General features: G+C 46.6%; 9 protein-coding genes across 9 annotated transcripts; 6 read left to right on the forward strand and 3 right to left on the reverse strand.

Annotated features, from left to right (window-relative positions):
- Positions 1 to 1209: 1209 nt before the first annotated feature.
- On the forward strand, positions 1210 to 2298 carry BHQ10_004904 (uncharacterized protein; the record flags this gene model as incomplete). Its single annotated transcript, XM_040877321.1, has 2 exons — positions 1210 to 1578; positions 1630 to 2298. 2 exons carry the CDS (start codon positions 1210 to 1212, stop codon positions 2296 to 2298), a joined length of 1038 nt encoding a protein of 345 aa, XP_040733408.1.
- A 1216-nt stretch (positions 2299 to 3514) lies between these two features.
- Positions 3515 to 4490, forward strand: BHQ10_004905 (uncharacterized protein; the record flags this gene model as incomplete). Its single annotated transcript, XM_040877322.1, has 3 exons — positions 3515 to 3698; positions 3760 to 4317; positions 4375 to 4490. 3 exons carry the CDS (start codon positions 3515 to 3517, stop codon positions 4488 to 4490), a joined length of 858 nt encoding a protein of 285 aa, XP_040733409.1.
- Positions 4491 to 8251: 3761 nt separating this feature from the next.
- Positions 8252 to 9497, reverse strand: BHQ10_004906 (uncharacterized protein; the record flags this gene model as incomplete). The annotated part of the gene is made up of 3 exons (XM_040877323.1): positions 8252 to 8480; positions 8537 to 9162; positions 9198 to 9497. 3 exons carry the CDS (start codon positions 9495 to 9497, stop codon positions 8252 to 8254), a joined length of 1155 nt encoding a protein of 384 aa, XP_040733410.1.
- Positions 9498 to 10845: 1348 nt separating this feature from the next.
- On the forward strand, positions 10846 to 12164 carry BHQ10_004907 (uncharacterized protein; the record flags this gene model as incomplete). Its single annotated transcript, XM_040877324.1, has 3 exons — positions 10846 to 11366; positions 11429 to 11690; positions 11751 to 12164. The coding sequence occupies 3 exons, from the start codon at positions 10846 to 10848 to the stop codon at positions 12162 to 12164; spliced, it is 1197 nt and encodes a 398-aa protein (XP_040733411.1).
- Positions 12165 to 13329: 1165 nt separating this feature from the next.
- BHQ10_004908 (uncharacterized protein) lies at positions 13330 to 14529 on the forward strand (the record flags this gene model as incomplete). The annotated part of the gene is made up of 2 exons (XM_040877325.1): positions 13330 to 14243; positions 14304 to 14529. The coding sequence occupies 2 exons, from the start codon at positions 13330 to 13332 to the stop codon at positions 14527 to 14529; spliced, it is 1140 nt and encodes a 379-aa protein (XP_040733412.1).
- A 435-nt stretch (positions 14530 to 14964) lies between these two features.
- BHQ10_004909 (uncharacterized protein) lies at positions 14965 to 16215 on the forward strand (the record flags this gene model as incomplete). Its single annotated transcript, XM_040877326.1, has 3 exons — positions 14965 to 15422; positions 15488 to 15749; positions 15808 to 16215. 3 exons carry the CDS (start codon positions 14965 to 14967, stop codon positions 16213 to 16215), a joined length of 1128 nt encoding a protein of 375 aa, XP_040733413.1.
- Positions 16216 to 16654: 439 nt separating this feature from the next.
- Positions 16655 to 17276, reverse strand: BHQ10_004910 (uncharacterized protein; the record flags this gene model as incomplete). Its single annotated transcript, XM_040877328.1, has 3 exons — positions 16655 to 17017; positions 17086 to 17156; positions 17219 to 17276. 3 exons carry the CDS (start codon positions 17274 to 17276, stop codon positions 16655 to 16657), a joined length of 492 nt encoding a protein of 163 aa, XP_040733414.1.
- Positions 17277 to 17655: 379 nt separating this feature from the next.
- On the forward strand, positions 17656 to 21035 carry BHQ10_004911 (uncharacterized protein; the record flags this gene model as incomplete). The annotated part of the gene is made up of 3 exons (XM_040877329.1): positions 17656 to 18562; positions 19238 to 19393; positions 19447 to 21035. The coding sequence occupies 3 exons, from the start codon at positions 17656 to 17658 to the stop codon at positions 21033 to 21035; spliced, it is 2652 nt and encodes an 883-aa protein (XP_040733415.1).
- A 540-nt stretch (positions 21036 to 21575) lies between these two features.
- On the reverse strand, positions 21576 to 23503 carry BHQ10_004912 (uncharacterized protein; the record flags this gene model as incomplete). The annotated part of the gene is made up of 4 exons (XM_040877330.1): positions 21576 to 22879; positions 22934 to 23154; positions 23209 to 23278; positions 23431 to 23503. 4 exons carry the CDS (start codon positions 23501 to 23503, stop codon positions 21576 to 21578), a joined length of 1668 nt encoding a protein of 555 aa, XP_040733416.1.
- Positions 23504 to 23593: the final 90 nt, after the last annotated feature.

The raw sequence follows: 23593 nt of genomic DNA on the forward strand, positions 1-23593 counted from the left end.
ACTTGCCGAACACAACACAACCTGTGGTTGTATTTGATCCATTATTGCCTGCAGTCGAGCCTCTGGCTGGGTAGTATCAACCCCACAAGAAGCACCACCCGCCTTCATCACAGCCAACATTGCCACAGGCATCCATAACGACTTCTCGAAACATAGTGGTACAATTCTCTCTGGTCTAATGTTGAGCCGCATCAATTCATCAGCGAGTCGTGACGAAAGGGAGTCCAACTCCCTGTAAGTTAGTTCGCCATCCCACGAACAGATTGCTTGTGTCTCTAGTTGAAGATTCTGTTTAAGAAGATCGTGCACACATGCGTCGACTGCAGGTGATATGTCGGCGTTCCAGCTCCATATCTGGCGTAGATCATGGTCACTGATTTGATCAGCCCTGGGGTCTCCCAGATTTATTTCCGCTTGCAATAAGGGCATTATACAAAATTGTTCAAAATAAACTTTTGGTGAGTGAAATCTAGTCTCTTGACTGCCAACCTTATCTTGCCTATAGCGTCGGATTATAAGGCTTCTATCTTTCAGCATAAAACATGTATATTCGGCCCCTTAGTCACACATGCTTACCGGAGGGAGTCCTAAGTAGAGGACCTCACTTACTTACGTGCCTCTAGCTCAAAGCGTCTTGTAATTTATTCTAGGAAAGGTTGAACAGCTGAACAGTACGTACATTGTCGGCAGTTGCTAAACTGAACGCTACAAATCACCTACCATGCTTTGATCAGCATACGATGTAGTCTCCCCTCAATCGATGGTGACATCGTGAGCGTATATGCACCAGTCTTGTTCTAGAATTGAGGATACGTAATGAATGTCTTGAAGTTCTCGGCAGGCTGCAACTCGGATTCCGAGTGCTTTTGCCACAAGGTATGCGATAATGACGATTTGGCATGACTTGCTGGCAAGCACATGGGGAAAGATCCACATAGGACTTTTCCGAAGACAATGTGCAAAATTGTACGTTATGCACAAATGGTCTCGCATTAGGTAACTCCGAGAGGGGGCATCCTCGCTCTCATGCCCTAAATTCGGTGGTTTTCTGGATGGGGGCTACTTCTGGGGAATGTCATGGTTTATTAATATTAATATTTCTAAAAGTGAAGCTGACCTGACGTCTTAGAGTATTGTCCTAGTTCAAGACCTTACTTCCTATCAAATTTTTTATTCAATTCATTACTTCAGCATCCTGGATCAGCAAAAATGGGCTCAATCTCCCCAACCTCAGCAATCCCAACAGTTGATATAACCGATTTCCTCGAGGTCAGCGACCCCAGGCTCCGCAAGCAAAAGGCGGACGAGCTCGTCGAGTCCCTCCGTGTACATGGTACCTGTGGTGTTGTCGGACATGGCATCAGTGTCGAAAAACTCAGAACGGCCTTTGAGTGGTCCCGCAAGTTCTTCGACTTGCCTATGGAAGAGAAAATGAAGGCTAATCACCCTGATGGTATTGTGCCACATCGTGGTTACTCTGGATTTGGAAGAGAGAAATGCTTGATCTATACGGAGGAGGAGCTGGAGAAAATGGAGGGTGAATTAAGTGCCGAGTTCAAGAAGCCTCTTGATTGGAAGGTAAGCAACTAGAATGCGAGTACTCATTACCTTTAAACTAATGCAATAAAGGAACACATTGATATCGGCAGTGAAGAAGAAAAAGTACACCATAATCTTTGGATCGACGAAGACGCCCTCCCCGGTTTCCGTGGTTTCACTACGACCTTCTTCTGGGAACTTGAACATCTAAGCAGCGAAATCCTAAACGCTATATGTCTCGGCCTAGATACAGACGAAGAAACAGCCAAATACCTACGTAGCATTCACACCGGCCAACAAAACGGGCTCCGACTCATCCACTACCCAGCTGCCCTCGAATCCACCATTGACCGTACATCGACAACCTGGTGCCCTACCCACACCGACTTCACCACATTCACGCTCCTCTTTCAAGACGAGAACCAGGGCCTCGAGATTGAAGATCGCTTGAACCCAGGCACTTTTGYCCCTGCCACTACCGAGATCGAGGAGCGGCTATACCTCACTATCGGCGATTTCGGCGAGATCTGGACCAATGGATACCTCCCTGCCTCCAAGCACAGGGTTATGATCCCTCAGCCGCCAGAGGGACGCCGATTGACTTCCAAGCGATACTCGATGCCGTACTTCATTACGCCAGAGCATCATGGAATTATGCGTCCGATGGAGACAGGGAAGCCAGGGACTATGCCTAACGGAAAGTACAAGACTACTACGGTTCAACAGCATATTGAGTTCCGGATGAAGTTTCAATATTAGCCTCTAGGTCTCAAATGCTGTTATTACAAGGCCGGTTTGTTGAGTGGGAATGAGCCTTCCGACTACGTAGTATTTACATGTAACTATTTCAACTGTTGATGGATGATGTATGTACGAACGAATACACGCAATTTCGTTATAAAAAATTATACACATAACAATTTACCTGGATTCCTAGAAGAGCTTATGCAAGAATTTTTCCCAGGCCAGTAAACCTAGGGAAATAGTACTGTGGTCGACTACTGTTATGTTCTGTCCATGCAACGAAACTGGTTTAGCCCTAGCCCTAGCCCTAACTTCCGGTACCCGCTCATGGTGCAACCCATTGACTAGTTACCTCCGAAGCAGGATTCCTAACGAAGCAGGATTTTCAAAAGTTCGTACGTGCCGACAAAGCCGAAGGTGCAGCTCGTATTGACATCACATTGCTTCGTAATGTATCGTAATAACTTCGTCTTGGATTCGTTTTGGCTTTTGTTGACTATGTATTGCACGGTATTTCTTAGTGCTGACTTCCTTTCAACCATTAACCAAATGCATAAAAAGCATAAAACACTCAACGGGCTTCACGAGGGCTGATGAAGCATGGGCTTTCTCCACAGATCTTAGCACTTTTTAGCGCGTAGTTAGTTACGACAATAAGTCTTGTAGCATTTTTGATTTGGCCGGCGACACACCATCCCTAATAGTGCAGGTCTGGGGGATGGAGACAATCGGCCCCCCCCAGATTTGTCTTCTGTACTACTAGATGACTAACGACGTTGCATAGCACTTTAATGACGCCATGTGGTAAGACATTTTGTAAGAATATCGCACTATGAAGTCGTTGGCTTGTCTACGGAGTTTTGGTCATCGGAGGTTTGCAGAATAGTCCGAGAATTCCTGGAATTGGAAATAGGCTGTAGATCATGGTCTAAGATCCCAGAACTACTCGAAATGGCGTCGAATTTTCAGCGTTGGCTTGAGAAATCACGCAAAACCACCGACATGGGGCGGACGTGAAATCGATTCGGCGATTAATTCGGTGAATGCTGAACTTCGTCGGCTTTACTGAAATGTAGTCGGCGTGCAGTGGCGAAATTCGCGTAGATGTTATCCTGAGCTCATAGGTCACACACCATTCCCGAGAAGCTGTTTGAGAATTTCTATAGACAACAAGCATTTACAACTCCTGGACTTGAAAGCTACAGCGAGCATACACTGAGTGACAATCAAGATGCCGGCTAATATGACTGCGTTTATGGACAAAACGAAGAATGATGATGACAACGTAACCGAGCAAGTACGGCTGGAAGATCAGCATGAGACGGTGGTAGCAGCTATGGAAGGGAAGTTGTTGTATGCCCCGGTAGATTTGTCTAAAGCAGGCCTCCGGATCCTAGATTCTGCATGTGCAAATGGTATGGCTGCCCAGTCATAATCACTTCGGATTCATTGTTATGACAACTGACATATTTGCAGGCCGTTGGATCGTGGACCTTCAAAAAGCGGCATCTCCAGCAGAGCACGATTACAGAGGCACCGACGTTGTCGAATCACTATACCCCAAGCCGCCGCCGAAGCGAACTCACTTCCAAGACCAATCGATCAAAGAACCCTTCCCATCTGAATGGCAGGGAACATTCGATGTTGTCCATCAAAGACTCGTCATGGCAGCCGCCGCACCCGAACAAACCCCTGAATTTGTAGTTCAGAACTTGGCTGGATTGCTGAAACCAGGAGGCTGGCTACAACTAGTGGAAGTGATCACAACACCTGTTCCTGAGAACCCAGTATCCCAGAACCAGTATATAGACATGTTAGACTCTTTGTACAAGAATCTATATGCGGGTACAAAGTATGCGAAATCGAATCTGATGGCCGATCTTCCTCAGGAGATGGAGGAGAGCGGACTTCGCAATGTCCAAAAAGCTGAGGTGTTGGTCAAGTATGGTGCAGCGACTACGGATCCATCGATTCGAGAGAAAAGTCTAAGGACTGCGGTTGCGGGTGTTCCGAACTTCTTGACGGTTCTCAAAGGTGTGTACCGACATTCTAATATTCTAATAAATGGTGTTCATGCTAAGCAAAACGCAGAAATGTCTGGAGACGTGTGGAAAGAAGAATGGAATGATCTTCCACAACGTCTTCAAAGGGACTTGGCTGAAAGTGGAGGTTACATGAAGTACATTGTTTGCTGGGGACAGAAGTAGGCAAGAACAAAATTACCGGCGCGATGAGATAGTCTGCGACGCTGTGGAAGTGAGACGTTGTAGATCATTTGGAATAGAGCTAGTTGAAGTGAATATTCAACCCTGAGGGCCACCCAAAGTTGAAATTATTGTTCAGAATACCTAGGATCTGTTGGTTTCAATATTAAATAAATCACAGGAAGCTTCCCAGCACACATATTTCCTAAATATCCAAACCGAGAATTATCATCCGACGTTCTCTTATAGCTGATCAAGTCAATGACCACGTAGTCAATAACTCCAAAAAAAACAAGGCTGCCCGCTTGCAAAACCTGTACCGCTTCGTGGGCCAGAATGATGACTGCGAGAAAAGTCTCGCCTAGGTCATCAACGTGTGTCTTCTATGTGAGGCCCCAAGGCCCACAAATTTGGATTGACAGACCTCCTGTCATGTATTCCTCATACCATGCATCTAGTTTCTCCAGAAGAAGATTCATTCCATGTCTCTTCTCACCCAGGAGTAGTCGACCATAGCATACCCAGTAAGTTGGCAATTACAATGTTAATCTCATGCCGCCGAAGATGCTCGGATCCTAAGTGTGAGTAGAATCTTGCATAATTCGATTGAGGCTGTCTCAACACATGGCCCACGGACCTGGTTAAGGAGAGAACTTTTGTTTTCCTTTGGCTGTATTCTTGATATTGCTCGTTCGGTAATGCGAACATGGGATAGAATTTGTGGCCGTCTTGTCCCATGAAACCCCAGCTATAGCGCAGTTAGTAAATTATCTGAAAAAACAAAAACTGTTGAAGAAACTCACTGTCCACTCGATTTTGGCACACATTATTGTCACCAGAGTTCATGAACTATTCCGCCGCTTCTTGTTTGCACCGATTCCAGTATTGACCACCGAACGCCAGATTTGACTTCCCCAATGACAACATCAAGTCCAGAAGTATCCATGCTCTATCAAATACATCTGAGGCCCTCCAAAAATTGTTTTGTAATAACCCTGCTGTCAGTGCCGCCTGGCAACGCGAACAAAAGGCAGTGAGCTTGAGACGGATTGCCAGTACTAAGGCATAATTGACCGTGATTCTCGCTTTTCTGCTGCCGTTGTAACCCCCTTGACATTTCGGCTTCTCCTTGTCTCCAATAAATCTTAACAAATCATGTCACCTGAAGTCCTCCCATATCTGATGCATCTAGTCGCGTCCTTGAAGCGGGTTGCAGCGAAAATGTGAACCTCAAGTCCTCATGCCACCTCCGATGCTTTTATCATGATTACCAGCAGAATCTCGCACGATTGTTTGAGGCTGCCGCCATCCGTGAAAGACAGCAATCTCTTCAAATTATTTGTGAGATACCTGAAAAGCATTAAATAACAATAGACCGACTATGACCGATTATGGCCAACATCTAAAAAATATAGAGACGTCGTCGAGACGAAGGTTGGGAGCCCATCTGTTGTAGTGATATCATTCCTTTTCCTTTCTGTCACAAAGGACAATAAGTTATTCAGAAGCTATGGCCAGACCAAAAACTGGGGGATCTAATTTCTTCTGATATTTCCTAGTACGTTCTCCAGAGTTCTGCGTGTGGTATTGAGTCCAAGTGCTTCGATTTTACGGAGTCGTTTAGTTGCCTAATTAGGTACTTACTTACCTATTTCGGAAAAATACAGACAAGGGAAATCCGGATCCAAGCCAAGACTGCTTTGAGGGATAAGCCAAAGCCACAAAGCTATTGTGGAAAAGCCCACCTAAAAAAGTTTTTTAACTATTCAATGAGATGGAATGCACCGCAAAATTGCTCTTATCGCACGTTACAAACAAACAAAGCCATGGTGGTGCCGCCCACCGACCGCCTCCTCCGCCTTCCACTTAATCACTCCTTCTCTTAACCTCAGTCTTCTCTCCCTCTCCCTCTCACTCTCCACCAAAAAATCATTCTTCCACAAATCATTCATCATGTATGACATAGCGGCACTCGATCTCTCCCAAGATGAGCCTCTGTCTTTCGACACACGAAGATACCTGGTAGGGTTGGCCATTCAAAGCTTGTACCAGGACGTTGCAGTAATAACTGAGCCAGTCCTGGAGGATCGACATATTGCGACGCTTCCAATACGAATCATGGAATGGGACTTGACTCACCAGGAAGGCGAGCGAACTAAGTCGGAAGATATATCGTTTTTTGAACCCATGAGCGAGGCAGACTACAGTTGTTATCGCATCGTTGCGACTAGAGAAGCTAAATTTAGGCTAAAGGGCTACAAAGGGCTCTTGGATAAGCCACCTTGCGGCATTTCTGCTCTCAGGATTGCCTATTGTTTGTGTACCAGCCTCGTTTGGATTGTTAATGGTGCACACAGAGCTGGAATTCCCAAGAGTGAACATGGTCACGAGAGAAGCCTTGGTTCCTTGACCGGATGGCTTCATCAAGAGTAAGAATGTCCGGTCTCACTGAATCAATACGATGGTGGCTAACTTGTGATGATATAATTAAAGCAGCTTTTACGACTATGGTGTTCCCGTGAGCTGCTCTGACACGATATTCAACAATCGAGGAACAAAACCACGAACTGAGTATGCGGGATACTGGAGGAGATTTCCAAATGCTGATACAAAATACAAGCCACATCTCATAGTTACTTTGATGCTTGACTGTGATGGCGAGGAAGGACTTCTTCGAGTGGAAGTACTCACAATCCTTGCAGCTATGAAAGGACGCCTTACATATCCCCATCTAAGAGACCATATCATCTTTCCTGTAAGTGAGAAAAGGGCCCCATTCAAAAAGACCTAGACTAATCAAATAATGCCTTTTTCTAGATCATGATCTTCTCCTTTATGGGCAGACAGGCACGAATAATCCAGTCTTATTATGATGGACAAGAACTCGTCATTCGCAAGAGTCAACTTTTCGCATTCCGAGACTCGGCAACTGCCCCCATGGATCTACTCGCTCGATACGTCGCCAATAAGCCGGTAGGACAGACAAGACGATTCACACAGCAAATCCTGAGCCCGTCGATCGAGTCTGTAGTCTCTTCAACCAGCAAGACCAACGCCATTCGACCAGATTCAGCTAATCATCTCAACGGTCTGCCGGTAGAACAACCCGACCAAGCGCTAAGAGTCAAGGAAACGGGTTCAAAAGAGCACCCACTGGGCCATTTGAAATATCAAAACAACAAGAAGAGCGAGCCAATGAGTTACTCTTTTCCGTAGACGGTCTCTCCATCAAGAAAACGCTGGATCATGCATGATACCCTCTTGCTTTTGGCTTTATGATGCCCATTTGGTGTTTTCCTTTTTTTGCGGATTTGGGCTGCAATATTAGTTACTAAATATTACATGAATATCGAAAATATTGCATCTTCCGATCTTAGTCTGGCAAATGACCTCACAGAGCTTCTTCGGCTTTTCTTGTCTCCCAGATTTCTCAGGTCCACAGACCTGTATGGAGATATCCATTCTATTGTTGGCTTCGACACCGTGGAAACAGATATCCTTCAAGAGAATTTGGGATAGTAAAATAAAAGTCTTTTATTGTCGTATGATGAGTCGAAATAGTGGCTCTTTTGTCCAGGTCGCTTCGCAATGGGCTTGGGACTGATTGCTAGTACTCAAGCATAGTTGACCGTGATCCTCGCTGTTTTGCTACAGTTATAACTCCTTTAACGTCTCAGGCTTCTCCTCCACAATGGCAGAATCATATTTAAGAGCCTTCCCGCTCTATCGAGGACATCGGCGGCGCTGCAGCAACTACAAGGTAGTCAGACCACCTCAGCAGATGCTCGTATGATAATTGCGAGAAGAATTTCGCAAAGTTCATCAAGATCTTCCCCCCTATCTGTGAGCGACCAAGGCCCACAGGCCTGTATTGAAAGAAAACCTTGGTCGTTCTTCACATTGTGGGATGAATCGAGGTATGCTTGGTATTCTTCGTCTGGCTTCGCAAACATGAGATAAACCTCATGCTGGTTCTGGCCGACAAGAAGCCGACTAAAGCGTGCGTAGTCAGTATCTCAAGTACACATAACAAAATGGGGTGAACTCACTGTCCACCTAGTTGTGGTAATCCATCACCGTTGGATTTCTTCATCCAGGCGACTATTTCTGATGCCTCCTGTTTCTCGACTTTTGTCAAAATTGATGAACGAATGTGCGGTTTGACCTCCACTATGGCTTGCACAATGTGCTTGTCTTTAGTGTATAATGCACCATCCGTTATTGCCGTGTATTCTCCCCTTTCGAATTCAGCTGTGAAGCTTAGCCGGGCCAGTGTCCAGTTTGATCTTTTGGACGGAATGAGCTGTGCGAGGGTCTCCAAAAGGTTGATACAGCACGCGTTTACAATAGACTCATCCGCGCATTGCGGATGGCCATCTGGATTGCTTGCCATTTTTCTTGACTCAACATTCCTATCTTGGCTGCCATTGCTTGTTTCACTCATTTCATCCCCTTCTTGACTGAGAATATCCTCAAAATATCTTACAATTCTAGCCGCACGTCTTCTCCTTGATTTGGTCTCGATGCGCTCCGCAGGTGGTGACTGAGCTTTCCGCCTAGCATCAGGTCTGGGTTCCGCGGGGTCCTCCATGGCTTTTTTATCCGCTTTAGTAAGGGATAAACCACGAAGCTGTTGGAGGAAGCGGACAAAGGCGTTTGGATAATTGAGGCCCTCCTGTAACTATCGATATCTGTTAGGGGATTTCCTACCACGCGAAGCATATTACCATATGATAGAGAAGCATCGAGAAGCTCTCTGGCAGAGGCTCGGGCTTTCATTAGATCGAGTTCCTTTTTGCAGTATTTTCCGAATGCTGTCCGTTTCACGTAAGGTGGATAATATGCTCGAAGCAGAGCGAATTGTTCATTTGTTACGTCCGAGCCGGAGTCGAGTTCGGATGTGTGCAGTTCATGAATGGTATTCTTAAGGGAAACTCCTTTGAGTAAGTTTTTGAAGCCTTCTGGCTCGCTTGGGATATGGAAATCAGCATCCTGGTCGTCCTTGGTCATGATAATTGTTGCTGGTAATTATCGTCGTCGACGAACAAAAGGAGTTTGAGGTGTACCACAAAAATGAATAGGAGACTCAGCGGAATTAATTATTTGACTCTTACGAGCACTAGAGATGAAGAGAAGAGGTTCAGAAATACTGAGTATCAAACTCTGATGAGCATACAAGAATAGAAAAAGGACACAGAGGATGAGTAGCCAGGATGCATGGTTGGAGAATACCTGTAGAGAGCAAGTAAGAGCCTACTACCCTCAGTATCAAGCTGGAAAGACTCATATAAGGATGGGTTTTGTTTGCCTTTGACTCAATGGATGCCATGTTGCCCACACATATCGATGAAATGGCGGAAATATCCATGTCTAAATGTACGCCCAATGACAAGGCTGTCCTTTGTTCATGAGCACTCTCTAGCTTTCCATCTGTTTACCTGACTCTGTTTAATTCACTATAATTGTCGTAGATAGATTCTACAAGTGCCATGTTACTGAAGACTGACGGTGATATCCATATCCTACATGTATTGTATGCATTTGCCTGTCAACAAAGTTGAGGCTGTTCCTATTTGTCACGTACTTTGCAAGGTCCAGAGTTTATGAATTGATATGAGATTATGTTTGACTAGCCTGGTACAGACTGGCAGCGTTTGAATCTTAGTCAAATGTTCTAGAATGCCCTTTTGATATGTACAAAGGTGTTTGATAGGTTGATACTACATAGGAACAAGATAGAAAGTAATGTAGTTGTGATAGTCTCAAGCAAACATCCATGGATCCAGTCATGCTATTAGCAGGATTGGTACGGTTGACTTGTAGATATTGGAAGAAAGACATTTTGCCTTATTGGGATTCTTACGAGTTGTGTCACATAAAGGATTACTTTTAACTCACAATAAGTTGTCCGACCTTAGACTAAACTCATCAGTGTTTACGAGAAGACTACCTACTTACTACAGAGTAGTCCTCGTATCTAAAAAAGTCAACATCTTTCGGAGATGGTTGAAACAATACGCTTGCCTAATTAGGTATCGACTTTCCTATTTAGGAAAAGACATAAAATGGTACTTTCTGACCCAGGAAAATTGAGCGATGATTTAATATACAGTCAATAAACGTAGTTGATATTACCCAGAGTCTTTCGCAGTATCTATTGAAGTGGAAAGTCCCGTAGAACATCCCTTTATCGCATCGTACAAACAAACAAAGCTGCGGAGGTTGCCCGGATGGCCGACCGCCCTAACCCTCCCTCACTTAAACTATCTACATCATCCTCAGCTTTCCTTTCCCTTTTCACTCACTCTCAACCTCTCAGCATTTCCATCCTACTCCAGATCAATCACCACGTTTGAGCATGAAGAAATCAAATTTCTTTACCCGTCTGTCCTTTGGCTCAGACAGAAAGTCGGCCGAAGAGACTATCGACAACTCAGACAGAGAATCACTCGAAGAAGTTATCGGCGACCCAGACAGAAATTTGGTCGAACAAACCATCGAAGACTTATACCAAAAGATTGACAACACTTCTGAGTCAGTCTTAGAAGACCAGCATATTACAGAGCTGCCAATAAGCATTTCCGAGTTAGACATGACTAGTCAGGAAAGCCAAAATAACACAACAGAACTGCTCTCGTTCTTCAAACCCATGAGCGATGAAGTCTACAACGGTTACACCATCTTCGAGAAGGACGACGCCTCCGAGACAATTGAGACTTTAGGCGAACCTTATCCAGGTTTGAGTACTATCGCTATCGCCGATGGTCTCAGTTCGGACCTTGCCTGGTTCGTGAATTGTGCACACAGGAATGAAATTCCTAGAGATGAATACGGGTTCATGTCAACTCTTGGTAGCCTCACCGGATGGCTTTTTCAACAGTAAGAAGCTTTTTTCTTCATTGACTTATATAAACGGTGAATTTGCTGCTGACATCATCCAGTAGCCTCTATGATTACGGCATCGACGTGAACTATTTTCATCACATATTCAACAGTCGAAAAACGATACCAGAAACTAGGTACCAGGGACACTGGAGGAGATTTCCAAATGCCGATACAGAAATAAAGCCACATTTCATGGTCACCATCAGCATTGATTTGAAAAAAGAGGAGAAGCTTCTTCGAGTAGAGGCGCTTGCAATTTTGGCAGCTATGAAGGGTTGTTTCCAGGATCGTCGGTTGAAGAAGCACGTTGTCTTTCCTGTAAGTTAGAAGAGTTCCTCACGCGAAGACCTAGTCCGATTAGACGATATATGCTCGCAGATTATGCTCTTTTCATTCATGGGTGAGTATGGACGTGTCATCCAGGCTTATTACGATGGACAACGTTTCGTCATTCGCAAGAGCCGATTGTTTTCATTTCGGAACTCTACGATCACCACTCTGGATTTGTTCGTCCGGTATGTCGCCAATACGCCAATAGGGAACACAAAAGGGCTCCTGAAGCAAATATCAACGCAGCCGAACTGCAGTGAAGTGGACTCAAATGTCGAGACTGATATCCGTAAAGAGCATCCAAAGATCCATACCAACGATTCGCCAAAAAGACGATCCATCAAAGTTCTAATTACTTCGGTGCCACCTGGACTGAAGCGCAAGAGGGACAGTGTTTTTCATCGACACAAGGGACCAACTGATTATACCAGTAAGAGGGCTATTGCTCAGGAATTGATGTGACTGAAGTGAGAAGAGTGGAGTATGTACGTTAGAGACAGGGTTAGATAGATTCTTGGTAATTATCAATCGTTCAAACCGCTCATCGAATGTATCCCCCGTGTAGGGTGGCTTCATTGTAGATTCGATACAATTCAGTCTTTGAGGTGGTCAGATAATCATGTAATGTAAATGCAATTGTCGGTGACTCGTTTGTTCCGCACTTTCCCCCTTGTGGAGAATGATGAGTGCCACGAGGGATCTGGTCACTCCTTGTATGGTCGTTTGTTTAAGGCGGCTGACCAGGAATGGGGTAACATATCTTTCTCCCAGACTGTCCACTAGCAATACCATAGCTTTTTGGAAAGCTAGCCAACAATTTGCCCGGGATATAAGGTACCAGCGTTTGACACGGAGTCACATGCCCTGCACTGTCCTAGCTGTTTGCACCATCAACAGCATTATTGCTCTTTCTATTAAGAACAGAAATGAGTGTTGATATATCGCCTGATACGTAGTTCCAAATAAAAGCTAGGTAGCTCTGGGGTAGACAGGAGGCGTCACTGGCCAAACGGAGCCCATTTCCGACAGTTCTTGATGAGGACTCATAACTGTCTGTGTTGAGGCATCCATCTACACTATATGCACGTAGGCGAGGGCATATATATGTCCTCGCCTAGATCAACACTATGTATGACCAGGCACCGCCTACCACACGCGGGGAATCCCGTCATTTCTCTTTGATGTATGCATGGGAAACTTGAACTCAGCCAATGAGGTCACTCAGGAGCTTCTGCTGTTTGCAATATTGCAAAATGACAGCGTTTGGCTTTTTTCTAGTCTTATGGCTTGCAGTTTCCCAGCCCCAGACTGTTTGACACAACATGCTGTTCGCCCCAATGATATTGCGCTTTGCCTTATTAGGCACTTATCAGATGCAAACTGCAAATTTCACTCAGGTATAAGGCTGTTGAAGTCCTGATTGATTCTCCCGTCTTTTTCTTCTTCTACTATTTACCCTCATTCTATCCCATCATCCTTGTCTCTCAACCATCCGTACGTTCACCTTGTCAGCTTCTTGCAGTGCGCTTACCTTGAAGCAAAAAGAGGGAAGAATCATTTTGTTAACCTGTGAAAGCTAAGACTGATCCATATCTCTATGGCCCCTCAGTTGACAACCCCAAAGACCATGCGTCGTTCCACCCGGTACAGATTTCCAGAACGTCCAGCAGATTTTCAATGGCTGGAAAATGGAATAGCCTTGAAAGAAACATTGCACACAATCGATCCCACTATCTTGAAGTCTGGATCTGAGGTCACCGATCGCCAGTATGCCCTTTTCAGGGCGTACTTCCCTCGCATAATGAAGCCCAAGATCGAGTTTAAGGACTTCTTGAAGAATGAACTGAAGCTGGAAAACGCTAAGGCGTTGGCGGTAATGATTCTAAGCGGTTGCAAGGCCTATGCCAACATGCTACAAGTTGTCGGAGCGGGATTGAAGGACGTTGACAATCTCGACCACCACTCCATAGATTCTCCGTACCACTGGATCCCTTTTCTTCAATTTCTGCAGGATATCGCCATCACGAAGTTTCAGAAGAACAAATTGGAAGATCCTTCACACGACAGGAAAAGAGCTCTTTCGCCATCAAGAAACGCTCAAGGGTCCATGGCCTCAAAAAGACAAAGACCCTCAATGACACAGTCTGAAAGCTCTGGTCAAGCAGCAGGGGCAATCCCAAATACCATACCACAGATGACGGTCAACGCTCAGGAATACCCAATTTGTGCTGATGAGAGTATTGTAAATGCCGACTGCCTGTTGCTGCTGAAGGCTCTCGCGAGCATGATCAAGGACAATCCATCGAAATGGGCGCTCATGCGTCTAGATTTTGAGGCGCGATTCGACGATAAACGATCTTTCAAAGCGATGACTGACGGGGTTTTATACGCCCGCGATGCCATGGTCGCGCAGGCGATCGTAGAGGTCAAACCGGAGATCCGTGGCAAAATCCTTAAAAAGCTCCAGATGCAAGAAGCTGCCGAGATAGTAGCATGGTTCAAAAACTCCGATGAACATCTCCTACCAGACCTGAATGGCTAGTAAGTTTCTTCATTCCTCTGTTTTACGTTAGCGAAAACAACTTACTTACTGAGCTGTAGTCGGTTCGCCCTTTCACTACAACGACATCAAGCTCACCTCCTTTTCGCAAGGCCAGTAGGGGACTATAGGGGCTACATTAATGGGACGAGTAAGGGTGGATATCTCTGCATCCAAGTCTGCGGACCATGGGACATCACCGACAAGGAGAGCTTGAAGAAGCTCTGTGAGCTCCTTCTTGCTATCATGATACAAGGAGCCCGTGCAGCAGGACTGAATGTTTTTTAAATTCATGATATCGGATATCAAACCCAGAGAATTGGCTACCTAGGAAGTTACTATCAAAAAAAGAATGGTATAAAGGGTTCTTGGGTAGGTGTCATCACATTCAGTCGTATCCAATATCGTACAACTGCCAAATTGGGAAAATGGCATAGAGAGGAACCTTTTGTCCCAGGCTAAGACTGACTCTAGTATAAGAGCAACAGCCAGATATCGTAGGCTTTCATTTAAGCGGGAATCACCGCACAAAAAAAACTAAAATTGAAGGCTACAAACAAACAGAAGTGTGGCTGTTGCCTGAGCTTATGACGTGCGGACCGCCTTCGCCCTGTCCCACGTAGAGCCATCACCCACCTACCTATCAGCCTCGTCTCTCTCGATTCACCTCTTTTACTCTCTCTCACCCTCTCAACACTATCATTCCTCCACAAATCGTTCGTCATGCCGCTCAAGATATTCCATTCTGGACGTCAGTCCCGGTTGGAGAGATCGAAGGTCGAAAAAGCCATCGAAGAATTGTATGAGGCGGTTGACAGCATGGATGTTACAGTCCTGGATGGCCAGCAGATCGCGAAACTTGCAGTGCGAGTCTACGACTTGGAAATAGATGATCAGGACGCTGGAAGCTCCAACTCGAAACAGCTGTCATTTTTTGCGCCTTTGAGTCAAGAACTCTACAAGCGTTACCCCCTCGGTGAGAAAGAAGAAAGGACTTTTCACAACAGCCTTCACAATTTTTTCAAGATACCGCCTGGCAAATCCTCCGCCATTAATCTTGCCGATGACCTGACGACCCAATTCGCTTGGTTCGTGGACGGTCATGACAGGCCTGACATCCCTATAAACGGAAGTTGCTTCAAGCCGACCCTTGGTGGTCTCTCAGGATGGGGGTTTCAAGAGTAAGAGTCTTCTACTTGGGTTAATCACCATAATTTTGGAGAAATTTCTGCTGACATGATCTCAGAGGTCCCTTCGACTTTGAAACTGACAAAGACAATGATGACTACGTATTTGACGACCTTGTAACGGAACCACCGTGTCTGAGAGCGTTTTTCTTAGACCGATATCCAGGTTACGAAGAAGAAGAAATATCGCATTTCATGTTTGGCTTGAAGATTGATTGCGAGAACGGACACGAGCTTTTCAAAGGAGAGGTACTTCAGATCCTAATGGCTATGAAAGGCCAACTCAAACTTCGCGAGCTAGAGAAACACGTTGTCTTCCCAGTAAGTCGACAGCTTCCAACAATCAAGACTAGGCTAACCACACTCTACTTTTCCTCAGCTCCTGGTCTTCTCTTTCATGGGTAGACAGGGACGAATCATTGAAGCGTTTCATGATAGTTCTTATCTCAACATCCACAAGAGTCGTCTGTTTGAATTTCGGAATTTTGAAGAGGCCCCGTTCGACTTGTTCGCCCGATACTTTGCCAACACGCCGATAGGAGACACTCGACACCTTCCGGTTCCACAGCAAATCCACACTGAGGCCACTAGTGCTGTTGACTCTACCATGAAATTGCATGACTCCGGTACTGTTCGTCAACAGCGTTTAACCAAACAAGGCGAGAATACTTTGGAACGCCAACCAAGCTTACGAAACTTTTGGAAGCAAAGGCTATCAGTCCGCAGCAAAAAGGATAATCGGCGAGGTGATGTGCGTACTACTTTTCCTGACCAAGTGGAGGAATGAAAAGACTGGAGTGTGCGTATGATATGCGATGGCTATTTGCTTTTCGGATCATTTTGAGCAGACCGACTTGGATGTTTCGTGAAATGGGGATGTAAGCATTAGTATATCTTCCAGTCGTGGTTTTGCTGGCCGACTTTTGGTGACCGAGAGCCTCTTCTTTACATAGCTATCGATACGTACTGTAAGACAAGGCTTAGAAACTGATACAGCCTAATTCGGAGCTTATAGCCTAGGTCAAGAAATTTGGGGTCATGAAGCTGCCATTATTCTAGCCTTTCGAGGTGAAAACTGTAAACATAAAAGCGTCACACGTCCCGATTTCCATTTTTTGAATTTGTTTTTTCCCCTTCAACCATTCAACAAAGAACAAACTTTCGATGAATGAGAGACACTGCCGCAAGAGAATGGTCCATCAGACAATCCCGTTTTTGTAGCAAGCTTAAGAGGGAGGAGCAGCACCGCGCCCACGGCCGAATCCACCACGGAAAGTAGGAGCGAATTCACCAGGGGCACCACCCTCCTTGCCTTCCTCACGGCGACGGTAACCGCCATCGCGGTCACCACGAGGACCACCACGGCCACCGGGGCGGCGCTCGCGTTCCTCGCCACCGAGCATACCGCGGGGAGGAGCGTGAGAGCGCTGCTGCTTGATGTGAGTAGCAGGGACAATCTCGGCGGGGACGTGGAGCCATTCGCGGAGGTAGTCGAGACCCTCGGGGGTGAGGGTGTAGTAGTAGTATTGCCAGGAGAAACGGGTCTTGACATATCCACGGGAGTCTAGAGACTGAAGAGCCTTGATGACCTGTTTATTGTTCGTAAGTATTCGCATTCCCTATTCGTATCGCACTTTTGTCGCTTTCGAGAACTTACGTAAAGGTTCTTGGTGTCAATTTCTCCATGCTTGGGAAGGTTGAAGTCCTTCTTGGCCACGAGCACACCCTCTGTTCATTGTCAGAAACTATTCCCTAACAGAGCGAATTGCGGTGTTTCGATTGATACATACCACGGAAGAGGTACTCGTGGATCTTCTTGCGGTCGGCCTTGGGAATAAGCCTGCTCATGAATTAGCATTTGCATAATCGTAAGCTTGTGAGATACCAAGATATACATACATTGTCGCGAGTTCCTGGAGCTATTCGTGGAATCGCTCTGACTATGCTGGTTGAAGTGATTGCGTTGGTTGGTTGTACAGTCAAGTCGATCTCAAATTTCCCGTTGGGTAAAAGTGCGGATGGAGTTGCGGCGAGGGCAAGCCCTAATCGCAGCACTAATCTGGAATAGTCTAGCGCGTGATGAGTCACGTGAATAATATGCAGTCTCCGCCCAGCCTCCGCAGCCGCCATCGCCTCAGTGGATCTTTGTATCTGATATCAACTTCACTGTTCGACTTCAATTTTGTCGCTAATATCCCCCCAGTATATTCAAGACAAGAGTCATATAATGGCGCAACAAATCAACATTCTTCTGTCGTCCTTTCCAGGACTGGCGCTGCCACCGACCCTCTCATTCTCACTTCCGATTACATCAACCGTCACCGATCTCACAGAAAGAATCGAGCACTATCTACCAGAATCACTAAAGCGCAGCGCGGCGAATCTCACACTTACAACAATCGGGAACAAACAGCTTTTGCCAGAGTCTTCACTACCCATATCATCTCTTTTCTCAACCAGTCAGAATGCATTGTCCGAGTATAATCTGCTACCTCTTCGTCTATCCGTGCCTCTGCGAGGTGGAAAAGGTGGTTTCGGCTCTCAGCTCCGTGCCGCTGGTGGTCGCATGTCCAGCAAACGCAAGCGCAACCAAGGCGAAAATAACGGCTCAAACCGCAACCTCGATGGGCGACGTCTTCGCACCGTCAACGAGGCCAAGGCTCTCGCCGAATACCTAGCTGTGAAACCCGAAATGGACAAGAAAGAGAAAGAAGAACGACGACGGAGATGGGAGGCTATAGTTGAGATGGCCGAAAAGCGTACTGAAGAAATCAAAAATGGTGGTGGGAAGAATCGCTTGGATGGACAGTGGATGGAAGACAGAGAAGAAATGAGCGAGAAGGCGCGCGAAGCTGTTCTTGCTGCAATGAAGGATGGTGGCTGGAATGATAGTTTGCGCGATGCTATTATGGGTGGGTCGAGTACGAGTGCCAGCGAGGGAAACTCTAGTCAAGAGGATGAGAGCGAGAGTGCGGAGGATGAGGATGAGGATAAGCCAGAGAGTTCTGCTCCGGCCCCGTCTTCTTCTAAGCCCGCTACATCGCGGAGATTTATAGGATTCGACGACGACGATGAGTTTATGAGCAGTGATGAAGACGAGGGCGCTGAAGATGGTAAAGACAAGGGCAAAGGACGTGCCTGAACTTAATCATGTTTCATATTATTTTTAATACGAGCTAGCACACAATAAATTGTATTATTAGCAGTCAGTCAATAACCGTTGCAAATCGACCTTATTTCAGTATTGTTCTTGTTAGATGAGATACGTAGATCCTTATCGGTATTGAGCTTATCGGGACTCCACTAAGAAAATTTACGGCTGGGCGCATGCACCAAACACGCCGCGCTGCATCATTTATTCTTGTCTTGCCAGAAATATATCCATCAGTAATCAATTTCTGCACATTTACATTTTGACTGTAGCATGATGTCAATTTACTATTCTCACTTGTCTAGGAGGATACCTGCTTTATCAAAATCCTGTCACTGCTCGAGAGAAAATCAGCTTCTGTCTCGATTGTCGCGAAATATTTCCTGCTCAACAAGTCTTCATTTACGTCCGAATGCGAATAGACGGAATATACGATGTGCGATAGGATCGCGATTTTCGAGTACAGATACATCGACAACGCCTCAGCCTCCTCCAGCACCAGTACATCATCCCGAGATAATTGTTAAAGATCAACCGGTAACACTGCGCGACGAGAAAGACTCCGTTACTCCTCCATTACCTCCGACATCAGTTTCTCTTCATGCAGATACATTACCTATATCATGCCCGGGATGCGGCGCATATGCGCAAACGATAGACTCAAATGAGCCGGGCTTCTATAGCCGAACTCGCAAAAAGGCGAAGCAACAGTGGCATAAGAAGCAGCAAGCTATTGCCAAAGAGCAGCGCGAAAATTCAGCTCAAGATGGCGAGGGTACGGACGATGGGGCTACCAGTGCAGCGTTAGATACAGGTGAGATTCATCTTGCAGAAATACGTCAAGTCAACGATCTAACACCGGCGCAGAAACAACTTCAAAAGACCTCGAAGACGAAGGCACCTACCTCGCAGCTACAGAATACATCCAATCCACCGCCCAACACACCCAAATCTGCGACCGCTGCCACGATCTCCTCCACCACAACAAGGGTGTCTCCATCCCTTCACCTTCTATCGACTCCATAGCTGCCTACCTCGACGAATCGCCCCATCGTATGAACCGTGTATACCATGTGATCGATGCCGCTGATTTCCCCATGTCTCTTCTACCGAATATATATGAAGCACTCGACCTCCAGGATCAACGATCACGGAATCGAAGATCCAAAACCGAGAAATACAAGTATGGCAAAAGAATGACTACGATAAACTTTGTGATTACGCGTGCGGATCTGTTGGCCGCGACTAAGGAGCAGGTCGATACATTGATGAAGCGTATCCGAGAGATCATTCTCAAAAAGATGGATATGAGGCGAGAAGATGTGCGGTTGGGCAATGTACATATGATTAGCGCTCATCGCGGGTGGTGGACTACACAAGTCAAGGAGGAGATTCGGCAGCATGGTGGTGGTGTATGGATAGTCGGAAAGGCGAACGTTGGAAAGAGTAGTTTCATCGAGTCTTGTTTTCCAAAGGACTCGAAGAATCTGGACAAGATTGCGCATTTGTTGGAAAGTCGGAAAGAGGAAGATGCCCTCAAAACTCCCAATGATCATACGCCTGAAACGACACCATACTTGGATCCAGACGCCCTTCTGCCTCCCGCACCACGCGAGGAACTCTATCCAACACTCCCCGTCGTCTCAAGTCTGCCAGGCACGACTGTTGGACCAATTCGTATCCCTTTTGGCCGCGGGCACGGCGAAATGATTGACCTTCCGGGCCTCGACCGCGGCACACTTCAAGATTTTATGGTAGACGAACACAAATCCGACCTGATAATGACCAAACGCATCCAACCCCCTGAACAACTCAGCATCCGCTCCCGCCAATCTCTGCTCATTGGCGGCGGCCTCGTCCGCATAACCCCCAAAGATCTCCCTGAAGATTGCACAGTGCTAGCAGCATGCTTCGTCCCACTCGAAACGCACACGACCCGCACGGAAAAGGCAATCGAAATCCAGTCCGGGGTGCGAAAGTACAACACTGGCGGCGGCGATCGCGGCAACAGCGTAATAAAACCCGAACATCTAGCCGATGAAGCAACCACTATCCGATCAGCGGGCACCTTCACGCTCTCCACGGACGTAACGCTGAGCCATCTACCGAGCATGATCAGGAAGAAATGGGACGATCACGGCATACGGCCCAACCTCGACACATTACCATACCGCGTCTATGCGACAGATATCCTAATCGAGGGGTGCGGATGGATCGAATTAACCGCACAAGTCCGCACTCGAAGAAGTTCGCTGCAGAACGATCTACCACAGATAGAAGTCTTCACGCCCCTAGGCAAACACATTGCCGCCCGACAACCACTCGAAACTTGGAACTTCATCCGCGACAAACGCAAGGCCGAGAAACGGAAACGGTTTACCTCGGGGGCTCATAGACCTCGGCGCGGAAATATAAGTCATAAGAAGAGGACGTTGCATGGTGGGAAGGGTGCTTAATCTTTCCTTTCTCTGTGTATATATGTAAATGTTGCGTCGGTGTATGGCAATTACCTGCTTTGTTTCTGCTCAGTGTATTATAGATATGTAGTAAATACCTTCTCCCTGGAACACAATTAATTCAGGCATCTGCTTTTTCATATCGAACGGAAATTCGGTAGGACAACTAGATATACGGTTTATTGAACAAACCAAAAAATGATATCATTGCTTTCAACGACTTTCGGAGGATATAACGAACTAGAAAATTTTGAAATCGAAATCACGAACGTAGTGAAAGTAAACATTTAGGGGGGAATAGGCCAATGATGGAAAAGAGTAAGAAAAGAAAGTAGAGATAGGACAGATCTCCGAATGAGCGACTCGAGATAGACATGGACAAAGAATACAGATAGGGGTGATGGTATGACGAATGGGATGATTTGGTTAACTCTATACACGCACATGAGAAAATAGAAAAAAAGACTGCGTCACGATGGAATAGATGGAAGTTCCGCTTGATATCTGTTTCGATACCAAGACCGAGTCGATACAGATAGATCACAGATCAATCAAGCTTCCGCCCTGCTGTTGTTGCTGATGTCCCGGAGCGCCAAAAGGGTTATTCGACTGTCCAAACCCCGTCTGCTGAGGGACGCCTGTGAATTGCTGGTGGAAGAAAGGGTTGCTTCCGGTCTGTTGGGGGCCGAATCCCTGACCCGCAGAGTTGATGAATTGACCAGGGGCGGTATGATGAGCAGGGACACGCAAGTCACCGGTGTTACCAAAGGTGTCTTGGCCCTCACCGCTTGCAAGTAGAGCGTTGAGTCGAGAGTATTGGCCATCATCGCGAGTGGGTTTGGCAGATGTTGCTGAGGCTTGTATCGGGTTTGGTGCTTGGTAGTTTGCGATAGGGTTAGGTCCGGATGGCATGGTGTTGAAAGCAGTAGTAGCCCTCTCCTCAGCCAATGTGTTCAATGTAGGAGGGCCAGGTCGGGAAGGCTGCGAAACTGGTCGATTGATAGCTGAAGCAAAAGGATTGTTTGAACCAGTAGGCATGGGTCGGAGGGAATCAAGACCTTGCTGCTTGTCAGTAGCCCATGGGTTGTGACTGCCAGGCTGTAGGTAATTGTCTTGCTGGGGCTGTTGTACTTGCCCGTACACGGGATTGGTCCCGTACGGGTTGTTGTTATTGAATGCTGTTTGCTGAGGCTGGAGAGACTGATTTTGATAAAAATTATTCTGGGGCTGTCCAAACTGTTGAGAGGGATCGTAGCCCGTTGGCTGCATCTGGAAACCATTGCCGTACGCATTGATTTGACCGGTGGGCTGATATCCGTTTGGTTGCGCATATTGGTTATTGAGATAACCGGTCGTCAAAGGTTGTTGAGCATCAAGAGGGTTGCCGAACCAGTCGACCGCAGGTTGCTGCTGGTAACCCTGATTGTAACCAGTCGGCTGTGCCGCAGCCACCGGGGTATCGTCAAACAACGATTTGGCGTTGCTTTCCTCCAATTCGCGCCTTCGCAATTCTTCCTCTTCTTTACTCAACCTGATAGCCTTGGCAAGATCATCGTCGTCATCATCGCGGGCAGCTCTTTCTCGTCGCTTGCGGTCCTCTTCTGCTTCGGCCTTGCTAGCCTCGATCGCCAGTTGATATTCTGTGTCATCTTCTTCACGGCCTCTGCGCTCGCGTCTGTCGCGGTTGGGGCGTTGACCGCCAGCTGCACTAGACCCACCATATCCTTGTATGCCTTCATCAATGCCACTCACGCGAGATTTCCACAACTTCCGGTCGGACCTCTCGCTGCGCAAACGATCTTCGTCAAGAATCAATGCAGTGAGTTCTTTGGCAGACACTCGAACTATCGTGTATCAGTATCAACCATTACATGAGCTTGCAAATGCTGATGACATACCATTCTGACCCACGTCTCGCCCTTCGTCGTCGATGTACTGGAACTCACGGAGAGTCTTGATAATATATACATTCTTCCTGGCCCAGGTGACAACAAGTTCCGAGCCCTCGTGGAGGCAGTAATCGAGTACTTTGAGCGATTTTAGGACGTGGCGCCAATTCTTTCCTTTATCGTTCAATCGCTTATCGAGCATGTCGACAATTTCGTAAAAGTCACTGGGGCTAACCGCGATTAGCAAGCATTCTGGGTGAGACTAGCATATCGTTGGATCATACTTGTTGAATGTGAGGGCAGCAATCTCGCCCATCTCCGTGCCCGTTGGGCCCCAAGGATCGTTGCTTGTGGCTATATAGTGGTTAGCTGGGCATTGGACCAAGTCGAATGAGAAAAATCAAGTATCAAGAGACATCACTGCAAGTATACAATGCATTATGCCAGGACCTTATCAAACAAGCAAGACAACAAGAGTCTCATGAGTGGCGCAACTCGGTACTCACCATTGCGGACTTTGACTTGGACTGAGGAATAGCCCTTTGTGACATTCTTCACACTCCTGAGCGCTCGTGACATGTTGTATGAATGTGATGTTTCTGGCGCACTGTTATTCAATGTGGTCGTGAGATGGAGGCCAGCTCTCAGTGAATTGGCCGGCTAGGTAGG

Source organism: Talaromyces amestolkiae (genome assembly GCF_001896365.1).
Source record: "Talaromyces amestolkiae strain CIB chromosome Unknown scaffold8.1, whole genome shotgun sequence".
In the NCBI taxonomy this organism is placed as follows: domain Eukaryota; kingdom Fungi; phylum Ascomycota; class Eurotiomycetes; order Eurotiales; family Trichocomaceae; genus Talaromyces; species Talaromyces amestolkiae.